This window comes from Gallinula chloropus, assembly GCF_964237585.1.
Source record: "Gallinula chloropus genome assembly, chromosome: 9".
Lineage (NCBI taxonomy): Eukaryota > Metazoa > Chordata > Aves > Gruiformes > Rallidae > Gallinula > Gallinula chloropus.
Window position 1 is genome coordinate 3,575,347 of NC_140094.1, and position 13,920 is coordinate 3,589,266.

General features: G+C 48.2%; 1 protein-coding gene across 1 annotated transcript; it reads right to left on the bottom strand.

Annotated features, from left to right (window-relative positions):
• Positions 1-264: 264 nt before the first annotated feature.
• Positions 265-1,191, bottom strand: LOC311194657 (olfactory receptor 14C36-like; the record flags this gene model as incomplete). Its single annotated transcript, XM_084267850.1, has 1 exon — positions 265-1,191. Exon 1 carries the CDS (start codon positions 1,030-1,032, stop codon positions 265-267), a length of 768 nt encoding a protein of 255 aa, XP_084123976.1. The 5' UTR covers positions 1,033-1,191.
• Positions 1,192-13,920: the final 12,729 nt, after the last annotated feature.

A 13,920-nucleotide genomic window follows, 5' to 3' on the forward strand; every position in this document is an offset into this window, starting at 1 on the left:
AATAAATTAGATGCATTTTGTTCTATGTTGAGTCTCTTTTGTCCATGACATTACTTGTTGAATGATCTCTCCCTGTCCTTATCTGAACTCCTAAGCCTCTCAATACATATTGTCTCCTTTGTCCAGATGAGGAGGGGAGTGACAGAACAGCTTTGGTGGGCATATAGTGTCCAACCAGGGTCAATCCACCACACAGATAAAATGGGAAAGGCACAGGAGCTTCCCAAGATAAGCTGAAGTCATTTCAGAAGAGATCCAGGGAGCTTATTGCTTCTGAATGAAAACTGACTGAATAAGCTTCTTCAGTGAGTCCTTGAGCTCCTGGTTCCTCATGCTATAGATGAGGGGGTTCATTACTGGAGGCACCACTGAATACAGGACTGATACCACCAGGTCCATGGATGGGGAAGAGATGGAAGGGGGCTTCAGGTAGGTGAACATGGCAGTGCTAGAAAACAAGGAGATGACGGATAGGTGAGGCAGGCACATGGAAAAGGCTTTGTGCCGCCCCTGCTCAGAGGGGATCCTCAGCACAGCCCTGAAGATCTGCACATAGGACACTACAATGAACAAAAAACACCCCAAAGCTGCAGAAAGACTGATCACAAGAAGCCCAACTTCCCTGAGGTAGGAGTCTGAGCAGGACAGCTTGAGGATCTGGGGGATTTCACAGAAGAACTGGTCCACAGCATTGCCATGGCAGAGGGGAAGGGAAAATGTATTGGCTGTGTGCAGCACAGCATTGAGAAACCCACTGCCCCAGGCAGCTGCTGCCATGTGGACACAAGCTCTGCTGCCCAGGAGGGTCCCATAGTGCAGGGGGTGGCAGATGGCAATGTAGCGGTCGTAGGCCATGACAGTGAGCAGTAAATACTCCCCTACAATCCAGAAGATAAAGCAAAAGAGCTGTACAACACATCCTGAGTAAGAAATGGCCCTTGTTTCCTGGAAGGAATTGGCCATGGATTTGGGGACAATGGTAGAAATGGATCCCAGGTCAAGGAGAGAGAGGTTGAAGAGGAAGAAGTACATGGGGGTGTGGAGGTGATGGTCACAGGCTATGGTGATGATGATGAGGCCGTTGCCCAGGAGACCAGCCAGGTAGATGCCCAGGAAGAGCCAGAAGTGCAGGAGCTGCAGCTCCCGTGTGTCTGCAAAGGCCAGGAGGAGGAACTGGGAGATGGAACTTCCATTGGATATTTGCTTCATCCAGAACTCAGGCACTGTCCAAAGAGGAAAAGACATGGACAACTTAGGGAAGGCTTCCCTGAGAAAATCTCAGAGGGACACTCTGGGATGGGTGCCAGAGCCTGAATGCAGTGACCAGATGGGAATAGTTGTCATGTCCTCCAAGAAGAGATTAAAGTAGCACTTGTGCCACCTACCTCTGGAATAGTGTCCTGAGAGGGATTTCTCCTTTCTGGTTTTACTTTTCTAAGCAGAGGTCTCTCTGTTTGATTCACCAATCACTGTGACATACCTGCCAACCCATCAATTTACCCTCCATCTGCAAGTGTGATCACAAGAGCACAGCAGGTGTGGACTATGACTACATGCACATCCTCCCTCAGAGGGTGCATCTTTCCACCCCATGTTCCAGACAATAGGTTTTAGCACAGCAATTTAGCAATGAAGGTTCTTCATATTTAGATGCCCTTTGTCATGCTGGGTAGAAGGGGTAGAAATCCTCAGCTTGTGATTGCTTTCAGCATGACCACTAATGAGCTATGAGAAGTGTGTACTGTAGTGCAGTCAGGACAGCTGGTTTCTCCACCAGTCTTATTCCCAGCTGCCCCATTCTGCCTCTCTCAGCTGGAGGATGGTCAAGCTCAGAGGGTGTTCTGAAAAAAGAACTGGAGAGATAAGTTTTCCAGAACTCCTCTCCAAACTCCTCTCTACCATTCTCAGCCTAGGTGTGCAAGGAGTGACACAGAAGTAGTGGCTCCTCACTCAGATGACCAGACCAAGCACTATGTGGTGGTGTGTCCACACCTGATTGGGGTCTCAACACTCCCTCTCTAGCTGAAGGCATACATGTCTCATGATCTGACAGAAAATGGCCAGCAGCATTACCACAGCCTCAGTATCTTCACTGCTTCACTTGTGGGGCTCTTAGATAGCACAAAGGTGCTATGGGAGCACTGCACCCTAGTGAAGAATAACTTGACATGGCACTGCAAGGAGGCACTCAGGTGTCATGAAGGTGCTGTGGCTTTCAGAGACAGTCTGCTTGTTTCCTAAATCTCACTGACTGCACTGCCCTAATGGTGACACAATTAAAAAGAGGGAAGCAGCAAAGATGGAATCTCTGAAGAGACAATTGGTGCATTCACCACCTCTCACACACACTGCATTGCCTGGGATCCCAGAAGTCATAAGGGGACTGGAATACCTCATTCCCATGCAGAACACATCTGTGGCAGGATGGTCAGACCCAGTATCTGAACTGCAGCTGAAATCCCCATCCCCAGAGTGGCTAAAAACAGTAACAGCAGCAGCATTCAGCATGGGCAGGTAGAGAAATATGGAGAAATGTCATGATGCTTGTGCTAAGACAAAGAGGAAAACATTCTGGTCATTACCTTACTTGGCTGTGCACACTTCTCCAGACAGTGGCACTGCTGGTCAGCCACTGTAAGCATCTGCTCTAAGCCTGCTGTCATGCAGGAGGAAACAGACACCTCTCCTCTGCTACAACTCTGGCTGCAGAGGAGGCAGCTCATGGTCTCATTACTATGGTCTTCATGGCAGAAGCTGTTTGTGAGAGAGGGGACTTGCTCCAGCCAAGGCATCTTCACTGGAGGAAGTGACAGGGAGCTGCCCAGAGTCACTCACCATGTTACTTTTGACAGAACCTTTTTTTCCTCCTCTGACACATCTCCCCTGCTGGACCTGTTTGTACCTGTAGCTGTTTTTCTGTCTTTTCAGCTCTGCTCTGTAGAAATCTCCCAGGGGTAGGACACTGTCCAGGGGCACCTCTGTGTCTGTAGGAGGTAAGAAGTGGGTTATGGAAATCCTGATGTGCCTGTAAAAGGCAGGTTGTGGCTGGGGGCAGCTGGGTAATGGCATTTTGAGGTGCTTTTCCCAAATTTACTCATCTCTCAGTGTAAGAGATTGGGAGTCTCAAAGCCTACTCCAGCTCAAAACTCAAGACAACCAGCCAAAGAGTTAGGAAAGCATCTTCACCTTCCAGTAGTTCCCACTCTGATGTTCTTTTTGAAAAGTTCCCTCATAAATGTCCCAGGGGTGATCTGGAGCTGTGAGCAGCCCCAGTGCCATGCAGCACCCTCCTGAAAGCAGAAGGAACCTGTCTTCTATCCACAGATTGTCCCCACAGCCTGGTGGGGAGCTCCCTGGGTAGGCTGAGTACTGCTGATCCCAGCAGGCAGCAGAGTCCCTGCCCCAGCATCCAGCCCCCTGGGGTGCAGGAACCCTGCTGAGAAGGACAGACATGGGCACCCCAAGATCCACACCTTGCTGCACAGCCCTGCAGCTATCCCCAGAAGGGAGCCACTGTGCCCTATCCCTCTGACAGTGTGGGAGGGAAACACTGCTCTGGAGCATGCCCTCCTCCACACTGTCCTGAGAGCCAGCTGTACCTGCCTGGGGATGTGCCAGCACAAGGGTAGCCGTCCAGGTTACTCACATACCTTGCCCTGGTACAGGAGACTTACCATGTGAAAGGCTGAGATTTTTCTCTCAGTGATCACTCTGTCCTTCCACCCTACTCTGCCTTAACCTCCTTCTGCCCTGCTCATCTTCACTTGGTAACATCCATGCAGTTTCCTCAGCCCTCCTGCCCTTCACAGAGGAGATGCTCCAGGGAAGACCTGTCTCTCTGAAGTGTTGCCAAGTTTCCATCAGCTCACTCCATCCCAGAAGCTTGTCCTAGCTCATAAGCAGAGAAACTCACCAAGGCATCATTTTCTTTGCTCCCTCTGGGCTCCCTTGAGGTGTCCCTGGGGCTCCAGCAGAACCCACTGAAGAGACTGAAATAATAACTAAAGTTCCTTCCCTCAGCTGGGGAGAGACACTTATTTGCAGCGTTGTCATTTCTTCTATCAGAGACACAGTTAGGTCCAAGGTTCACCTTTTCTTGTCTTATTATTAGACAGGTCCCAAGGAGGGAACGCTTTTATTTGTGCTGAGGGGAGGGATTCAGCTGAGTCAACCAAGGCACCTCATCCTGGTTTTGTAGTCTGGGGACTGAAAAGGGATTTCTGGCCCTCCAAAGCCTGCCACAAAACATAGAGGTGAGATTCCTCAAGTCTGGTGTGCGCAAAAAAGTCACTTGTATGTGAACTGCACCCCACACTGCTTCACCTAATCCAGTCCAGCTGCTGAGTTTATTATCCAAATACAGACAGACCTGTAGTGCTAATTTGGATACCAAAACCATCCACCACAACTGAAGCACATGTCTGGGAAGAGCAGCATAGGATCTATGGGCAGCTGTCACCATTCAAAGCTGGTGCACAACAGACACCCCAGGTCACCTCAGACAAATTTGGTGCTTCTGACTGATGCCCAACACTGCCATGAGGCAAGTTCTGTACCACACCTGTCCATTAGGTGCAGGCAGTGCTTCTCCCACGTGCTTTACTCATCCCCTGGGATTGGTCCCTACTGGTACTATTTAATTCCTTCAGCAATCACATAGATACTGTCATTGAGTGCACCCTTAGCAAGTTTGCAGGTGGCAGAAAGCTGACCAGTGCATATTTTCCAGGGTTTTTTACCTTGACAAGTTGGAGGAGTGGGCCCATGTCACCTGGGTGTCTCTGGGAGACTCATGACTTGCTAAGGACTTCCCTGAGGAAGCCTGGGCACCATGATGGATGTCATACAAGACAGCAGGCCTTACATTTCAAAAGGAAAGAGGAGAAACTGGAGAGGATCCCCATGAGGTCTGCCAAGGTGGAATGAGGAACCTTAGAGTTATTTTAATAATAAGAGCTGCATAGTTGAACTCCAGAAGTGGAACAACCTTAGAGATAAGGAAGTAACAAGTTAACATAGCACCATGTCTCTCATGACTCATGTAAATTAGTAACCAATCAAAGGAAGGGCAATTGTTGGAATTGTTGGTATTGTTTAGGTGCATCTTGCTTGAAGTTGAAACTAGTTTTAACAGGGTGATGCTTATAGTCCATGAAGAAAAGCACAAAGAGCATGCACTGAAAGAAGGGGTAAAAAGTTCCCCAGGAGGAAGACATCCAGCCTTCATCTCTGACAATCACCAGAAGACCACCTGAGCTTTACTGGGCAAGCTCTATTTGGGCAGAGTCAATGCAAATGACTTATTGGAAATGATTTTTATTGGGAATGGCTTTTCTTAGAAATATAATGAATACGTAAAACTAGTTTGTGTGAAGTTGGAAAGTTTTGTCTTGAATGGGGCACACACCAGGAGGAGCAATCCCCTGTGTGCCCAGCCCTGCAATAAAGGATCACAGAATCACAGAATCACAGAATCTTAGGGGTTGGAAGGGACCTCAAGAGATCATCGGGTCCAACCCCCCTGCCAAAGCAGGCTCGCTATCTCATATTACACAGATAGGCATCCAGACGAGACTTGAATATCTCCAGAGAAGGAGACTCAACCACCTCCCTGGGCAGCCTATTCCACTGCTCTGTCACCCTCACTGTGAAAAAGTTCTTCCGCATGTTGGTGCGGAACTTCCTATGCTCCAGCTTACAGCCATTGCCCCTAGTCCTGTCCCCACAGACCACTGAAAAGGGGCTGGCCAAATCCCCCTGCGTCCCAAGTCTAAGATATTTATAAACACTAATTAGGTCTCCCCTAAGCCTTCTTTTCTCCAGGCTGAACAGACCCAGCTTACTCAGCCTTTCCTCATATGGGAGATGTTCCAGGCCCTTAATCATCTTCGTGGCCCTTCTCTGGACTCTCTCCAGGAGATCCCTGTCTTTTTTATACCATGGAGCCCAGAACTGGACACAGTACTCCAGGTGGGGCCTGACCAATGCAGAGTAGAGGGGGAGGATCACTTCCTTCGACCTGCTGGACATACTCTTCCTGATGCATCCCAGGATCCCATTGGCTCTCTTCGCCACCAGTGCGCACTGCCGGCTCATAGCCAACCTGTCATCAACCAGGACCTCCAGGTCCTTCTCCACAGAGCTCCTTTCCAGCAGGTCATCCCCCAGCCTGTACTGATACAGTCGGTTGTTCCTCCCCAGGTGCAAGACTTTACACTTGCTCTTGTTGAACCTCATCTGGTTTCTCCCAGCCCAGCTCTCCAGCCTGTCAAGGTCTCGCTGGATGGCAGCGCAGTGTTCCTGCGTGTCAGCCAATCCTCCCAGCTTTGTATCATCGGCGTACTTGCTGAGGGTGGATGCTATACCCTCATCAAGATCGTCAATGAAGATATTAAACAGGACTGGACCCAACACCGAGCCCTGGGGAACACCGCTAGTCACAGGCCTCCATTCAGATTCTACTCCACTGATCACGACCCTCTGGGCCCGGTCCGACAGCCAGTTCTCGACCCACCTCACTGTCCACTCATCTAACCCTTGTTCCCTCAGCTTCTCTATCAGGATGTCGTGGGAGACAGTATCGAAAGCTTTGCTAAAGTCAAGGTAGACGACATCCACTGCTCTCCCTCCGTCCACCCAGTTGGTGATGACATCATAGAAGGCTATGAGATTGGTCGAGCACGATTTCCCCTTGGTGAATCCATGCTGACTACTCCTCATAACCTTCTTCTCTTCCAGTTGTTTGGAGATGGCATCCAAAACAAACTGTTCCATCACCTTTCCAGGGACAGAAGTGAGGCTGACTGGCCTGTAGTTACTGGGATCCTCCTTCTTGCCTTTTTTAAAGACTGGAGTCACATTGGCTATTCTCCAATCTTCAGGCACTTCTCCTGTAGTCCAGGAATAAAGGATACCTGCCTAATAGTCACCAAGGCTATTGAGTTTTGATTCCAACTTTTCACAGCATCAAGGGATATGGCTGATGTCATTGCTGGATCTCTCAGTTATTTTCCAATGGTCTTGGGAAGCTGGAGAGATCCCAGTTGACTGGAAGCTGGCAAACTGGAAACTTGAAACATTTTCAAGAAGTGTAAGAAAGAAGCCCCTGCTAGTTACAGGCCTGTCAGTCTCACCTCAGTGCCTGGTAAAATTATGGAGATCATCATACTGGGAGTTATTGAAAAACACCTAAAGGACATTGGTCACAACCAAAACAGTTTCAGGAGAGGAAGGTCCTGTCTGTCTAATCTGAGTTCCTTTTACAACAAGGTCACCCAGATTGTTGACAAAGGGAACCAGCTGATGTTATTTTTTGGATTTCAATAAGACTTTTGATACTGTGTCTCACAGTATCTAGATGGACACCATGTCCAGCATACAAACAGACAAAGCCATAATGCGTTAGGTGGGTAATTGGCTGGTAGGTCAGGCCCAGGGGGGTGATAATGAATGGGGTTACATCTGGCTGGAGTCCAGTCACTAGTGGGGTTCCCCAGGGTTCCATTTTAGGTCTTCCAAAACGACCTGGACACAGGACTAGAGGGTATCTTAGGTAAAGTTGCAGATGACACCAAATTGGGACGAGCTGTCCAATTGTTGACTCTGTTGTGGGTGGAGAAGCCTTACAGAGAGAGCTGCATAGATTAGAGAGCTAGAAAATCACCAACAGTATGAAGTTTAACAGGGCAAGTGCTGGATTCTGCACCTGGGAAAGAGCAACCCTGGTTATGCATACAGCCAGGGGGATCAGATGCTGGAAGTCAGCCACGCTGAGACAGATCTGGGGTCTTGGTCGACAGCAAGTTAAATATCAGTCAGCAGTGTGCCCAGGCAGCCAGGAAGGCTATGCTGATTGGTTTTAATACAAAGAGGGGAGGGTAATGATTAGCATATTCGTACTATTTCCTGTAAATCATTATCATATGTAAATGTCCTCCACACGTGTAGTTATGCTGAGAGGGGGTCCTCTGGTGGTCATCGATAGTCTTCCTCACCGTGTCCACGAGTGACCCCCATTCTTGCACATACTCATTTCATCTTTGGCTGATCTTTCATAACCACAGCCAGTTTCTTCTTGTACCTATTGCTTTGATGCAAGGTCCATAAGCAGTAACTACTGTTTTAATTCAGAGTCCATAGTGATTTCCTGTAGTGATAAAGGCACACGCCATCTTAGTTACCTGTTCCTAAGGGCCTCAATGTGCTTTATGTTCTCATAGCTGCTGTAACTCCTTTGAAATCAAAATCATATTCTAAACTAAAACCAAAATAACCTAGAAGTTAAGCTGTTTTATTAGGGTGACTGTAACACTGGGACACATGGAACCTTTGTTTTCCAGCCACAGCTTTACAGAAACCCCTCTTATGGGGGGTTGTGTCAAGGAATAGCATCTGAAAAGGAAGAGAAGCACCTTCCTCTCCTGAAGGATGAGGAACCAAGAGGGGAGGCAGGGAACATAGTAGATTCTGCTGCTCATCCCTGAGCGGCTCCTGGCAGGACAGAGTGGTCCTGCTTGGAGGGGAAGGGGTGGGGAGGGAGGTGTGTGTATTTTCAGGGTTGGCCAATGTGGGCAGGGGTCCTCCTGAAGATTCATGGGTGTGTAAAATCTGAAAGAAAAAGCAGGAAGACAAAGTAAGAATTCTTCTGTTCAGGCAGCTGATGGCAATGCATGCACTGACGTGTCCCATATTCCTTGATCTGCTCCTCCCTACTTACGTGTTCTGATAACCAAGAGAGAGAGACACAAGCTGAAGAGATTTGACAGTCTGCTCTCTGGTTTCAGCATGCTTTGGACAAACACAGGCAACAATTAGTGTATGCACTGTGAAAACTCAAGGACAAATGCCCTTTTAGTACACACCCTTCCACCTTGAAATAAACCCCTGGCTGACAGCAGTGGTGGTCCTGCTCCCGTTTTAGAGCCAGCACAGACATAAGAAGGAGGAGGTTCACCTCACCTCCTGAACCATGTCACATCCCCTTGCCTGGCTTGTGGAGAATGTCACATAGGGGTTTGCAGGCAGAATGCCTATAGTTCTTTCCAAATAGCCATGCAGATCGGTGCTTTTGTTCCTTCTCTCCATTCCCCACCAGTCTAGTGGCAGCCTTCAGCTTCAGCAAGCCACAGGTACCACAAATATGCTGCTCTGCAGCTTCACTGGTCACCCTCTGAGCCAAAAGAAAAGCACACCTCCTAGATGTCTGCAGCATCACCAGCCTTGCAGCCACCATTTGAATGATGTCTCCACCAATAATCCTCTTTCTTGCTTCAAGACAGAGACTTGCAGAGATCCCTTCCCATTGATGGGATTCTGTGTTTCTACAACACCTTTCCCAGAACTCTTTCCCTCTGTCCCTCTCACAGGCATAAGGATTAGTACACAATCACACCTGCTTTGGGTTTCCATGACTATGGCCATTTCTTTCAAGGTCATTTCTTCGGTTGACTTTTATTGTGTACCAAGCGATACTGCAGGCAGGATGTGGATAGCTGATGTGTATGTACATAGAAATTATTTCTTGGCTACTGCATTCATTGGATAGGAAAAAGTAATGAGGCTAAGCATTAGTCACCACCACTGGACCAAAAGATTCATGTTTTCTTCACACTTTTAATATTTTATACCTCTTCAAGGCAGCAGGTCTTCTCTGGCATCCCTGAACTACTGTTGGCATCTCGAAAGACTTAGGTCCCCAGGTGCAGAACTTTTCATTTCCTTTGGCTGAATTTCATGAGCTTCCTCTCAGCCCATTTCTCCAGCCTGTCGAGTTCCATGTGAACAGCAGACACACCCCTCCAGTGTATCAAGCAATCATTCCATCTGTTTATCATCTGCAAACCTGCTGTGGCTGCACCCTGTCCAATCATGCAGATGATCTAGATAACATATAGATAAGGAACTGGGGGATGATGTGGCCAAGTCACTCTCCATCATATTTGAGAGGTCCTGCCAGTCTGGTGAAGTTCCCAGTGACTGGAAAAGGGGAAATATAACAGCCATTTTTAAAAAGGGGAAAAAGGAAGACCCAGGGAACTACCAGCCGGTCAGTCTCACCTCTGTGCTCGGCAAGATCACAGAATCCCAGAGTTGCAGGGGTTGGAAGGGATCTCAAGAGACCATGGAGTCCAACCCCCTGCCAAAGCCAGTTCCTCAGGACAGATGGCAGATGGGTATACCTAGTATATCTTGAGAGATGAGACTCCACACCCCCTGGGCAGCCTGTCCCAGGGCTCCCTCACCCTCACTGTGACAAAGTTCTTCCGCATGTTGCTGTGGAAGTTCCTCTGCTCCAACTTGCAGCCACTGCCCCTTGTCCTGTCCCCACAGACACTGAGAAGAGGCTGGCCATTTCCCCCTGTGTCCCACACTTCAGATCTTTATAAACATTGATCAGATCCCCTCTCAGTCTCTTTTCTCCAGGCTGAACAGCCCCAGCTCACTCAGCCTTTCCTCACAGGGGAGATGCTCCAGGCCCTTCATCATCTCCATAGCCTCCTCTGGACTCTCTCCAGGAGATCCCTGGCTTTTTTATCCCAGGGAGCCCAGAACTGGACACAACACTCCAGGTGGGGCCTGACCAGGGCAGAGGGTGTAATTGTGGGTTTCCCAATCACCAGTTGGGAACCAGTTAATTCAGTTACAAACTTATTTTTATTAATTTAGCAGGCGGCAATAGGCAGAGCAGCGCTGGGTGGCCGGAGAGTCTCAGCTCTACCAACGGCGCGCGCGGTCCCCGTCCGAGTTCAGGTTTTTATAGTCTGCTGGTTCCGGGTCCCGATTGGTTCACTGAGGCTTCCGCTTGATCTTCTGCACATGCGCCAGTTGTTAGGGGCTCATCTTCTACCTCCTGGTGGTCAGCGGGATGAAGCTGCTCCTCTTCCTCATTTGTCCCTTAGTTGACCCCTCTCCCATATTTGGTCATCTTTAACAACAAGCTCATTCATTGGCTACTTGATTTCTATGGTTTCTATTTCTAAGTTACCTATAACTCAATTCTATGCTTCGTTAGCAACTTACAATATGCGTTACACAATCATTCTTACAAAATCAGAATGTTACGGCCTGTTTCAAGGTACATGTGGTTTACTGAACAAAGGCTCATCTATCACAGAGGGGAAGATCATGGAGCAGATCCTCCTGGAGACTGTGCTCAGGCACGTGGAAAATAAGGAGGTGATTCATGACAGCCAACATGGCTTCACTAAGGGCAAATCATTCCTGACAATGCCAGTGTTCTATGATGGAGTAACAGAGATGGTGGACAAGGGAAGGATAACAGACATCATCTTTCTGGACTTGTGCAAGGCCTTCGACACAGTCCAGCACGACATCCTTGTCTCTAAATTGGAGAGACATGGATTTGACAGATGGACCATTCAGCAGATAAGAAACTGGCTGGATGGTCACACTCAAAGAGTTGTGATCAACAGCTCCATGTCCACATGGAGGTCTGTGACGAGTGGTGTTCCCCAGGGGTCAGTACTGGGAGCAGCACTGCTCAACGTCTTTGTTGGTGACATGGACAGTGGCATTGAGTGCACCATTAGCAAGTTTGCTGACGACACCAAGTTGTGTGGTGAAGTCAACACGCTGCAGGGAAGGGGTGCCATCCAGAGGGACCTTGACAGGCTGGACATGGGCCCATGCAAACGGCATGAAGTTCAACAAGGCCAAGTGCAAGGTCTTGCATGTGGGTTGGTGCAATCCCAAGCACAGCTACAGGCTGGGTGGAAAATGGATTGAGAGCAGCCTTGAGGAGAAGGACTTGGGGCTGCTGATCAATGACAAGCACAACATGAGCCAGCGGTATGCACTAGCAGCTAAGAAGACCAACCATGTCCTGGGCTGCATCAAGAACAGTGTGGCCAGCAGGTCAAGGGAGGTGATTCTGCCCTTCTGCTCTGCTCTCGTGAGACCGCACCTGGAGTAACACATCCAGCTCTGGGGTCCCTGGTACAGGAAAGACATGGAGATATTGGAGTGATTCCAGAGGAGGGCCACAAAGATGGTCAGGGGGCTGGGAGCACCTCTCCTATGAACACAGGCTGAGAGATTTGGGTTTGTTCAGCCTGGAGAAGAGAAAGCTCCAGAGAGACCTAATTACAACATACCAATACTTAATTGGGGTCCTACAGGAATGTGGGAGTGTGATAGGGCAAGGGGAAATTGCTTCAGGCTGAAAAGGGGTAGGTTTAGCTTAGATGTTACAAAGAAATTCTTTGCTCTGAGGGTGGTGAGGCCCTGGCACAGGCTGCCCAGAGAGGGTGTGGAAGCTCCATCCCTGGAAGTGTTTAAAGCTGGGCTAGATAGGGCTTTGGGTAACCTGGTGTCCCTGCCTATGGTAGGGGGACAGAACTAGATGATCTTTGAGGTCCCTTCCAACCCAAAGCATTCTATGATTCTATAACAAATAGTTGTGGCCTCAGTATCAGGTACACTGCTGATGACTGATGATTGACTTCATGCCACTGATGACAATATTGTAAGCTTGACTTGGTACAATTTGTGCTCCATCTCACTGACCAGTGGTCTAGCCTGTACTTCAACAGTTCATTAGGAGGGCAACAAGGATGGTGAAGGGTCTGGAGGGGAATTCTTATGAGGAGAGGCTGAAGCCCCTTGGTTTGTTGGTCCTGGGGAAAAGAATACTGAGGGGAGAGCTCATGGCAGTCTATGGATTCCTTATGAAGGGGAGCGAAGGGGCAGGCACTGATCTCCTCTCCTTGGTGACCAGTGACAGAAGGGCATGAAGCTGAGAAAGGGTAGGTTTAGGTTGAATATTATGAGAGGTTCTTTACTGAGAGGGTGGTCAAGCACTGGAACAGGCTCCCTAGGGAAGTGGTCACAGCACTGAGCTTGACTGAGTTCAAGAAGCATCTAGACAATGTGCTCAGTCCCGTGGTCTGACTTGGCTGGGCCTGTGTGGAGCCAGGAGTTGGACTTGATGATCCTTCTGGTTCCCTTCCAACTCAGTATACTCTATGATCCTATAATTCTATGATCAGTGCAGATATGATAAACAGTGTTGGAACCCTTCCTAATCACATGATAAATAATATCCACCTCACCCCCCTCATCCACCAAGGCAGACACCTCCTTGCAGAAGGCTATCAGTGGCATGAGGCACAATTTCCTCCCTTTGCAAATCCATACTGGCTACTTCCTAAATATAGAGTAGTATACATATATATATACACACACTAATATATAACAGCTGATTCAATAGGCTGTGAGCCACCCACAGCATAGAAGGGATTTGATGTTCATTCATCTGCTAGAGAAAGATACACTGCTCTGTGTCTTGTGCATGCAACTGCATGCCACTGCTTCTCCCAGCCTGTGACCCTCACCTCACCACCAATCCAGCTGGCATTCCACCAGACTTGTGATTAACTGGCTGATTAACTGTGATCTTCAAAGATGTGAATGAACACTAATTGCATAGCTCTGACAAATAGGCAGGACTTAACGCCTTATGCTTATAAGATAATAAAGGAATCAGTGAAATTAGTCTGATTAAAGCAAAGAGAATAACAAAGAGCAAGCAAGATGTGGCAAGCACTTATTTTATTAACAAGTGGTGTTAGAGAAATAAAACTTTTGAGATGGAGTACCCAAAGTCTGAAATTCCATTCGTAAATTTACACTGCTGGCAAGGAAAGTTATTTACTAGCAATTTAATTATGCATTAATCACTAATAGATGACAGTGGCTCACAGTTAATTAACATAAAAATGATGTGATGCTAATGCTACTTGCTGAATACTGACACTCTACTAGAACAGTGTGGAAAAGAGGAGGCATGTCTCCAGGTTTTCAACTAGGTCTGTGTGTTCCCATCACAAGATCCAAGAACAGAGAATAAACAGCAGAAATTATGTTCTTTAGAGCCATTTTCTTTATCTTTGACTTGACCCC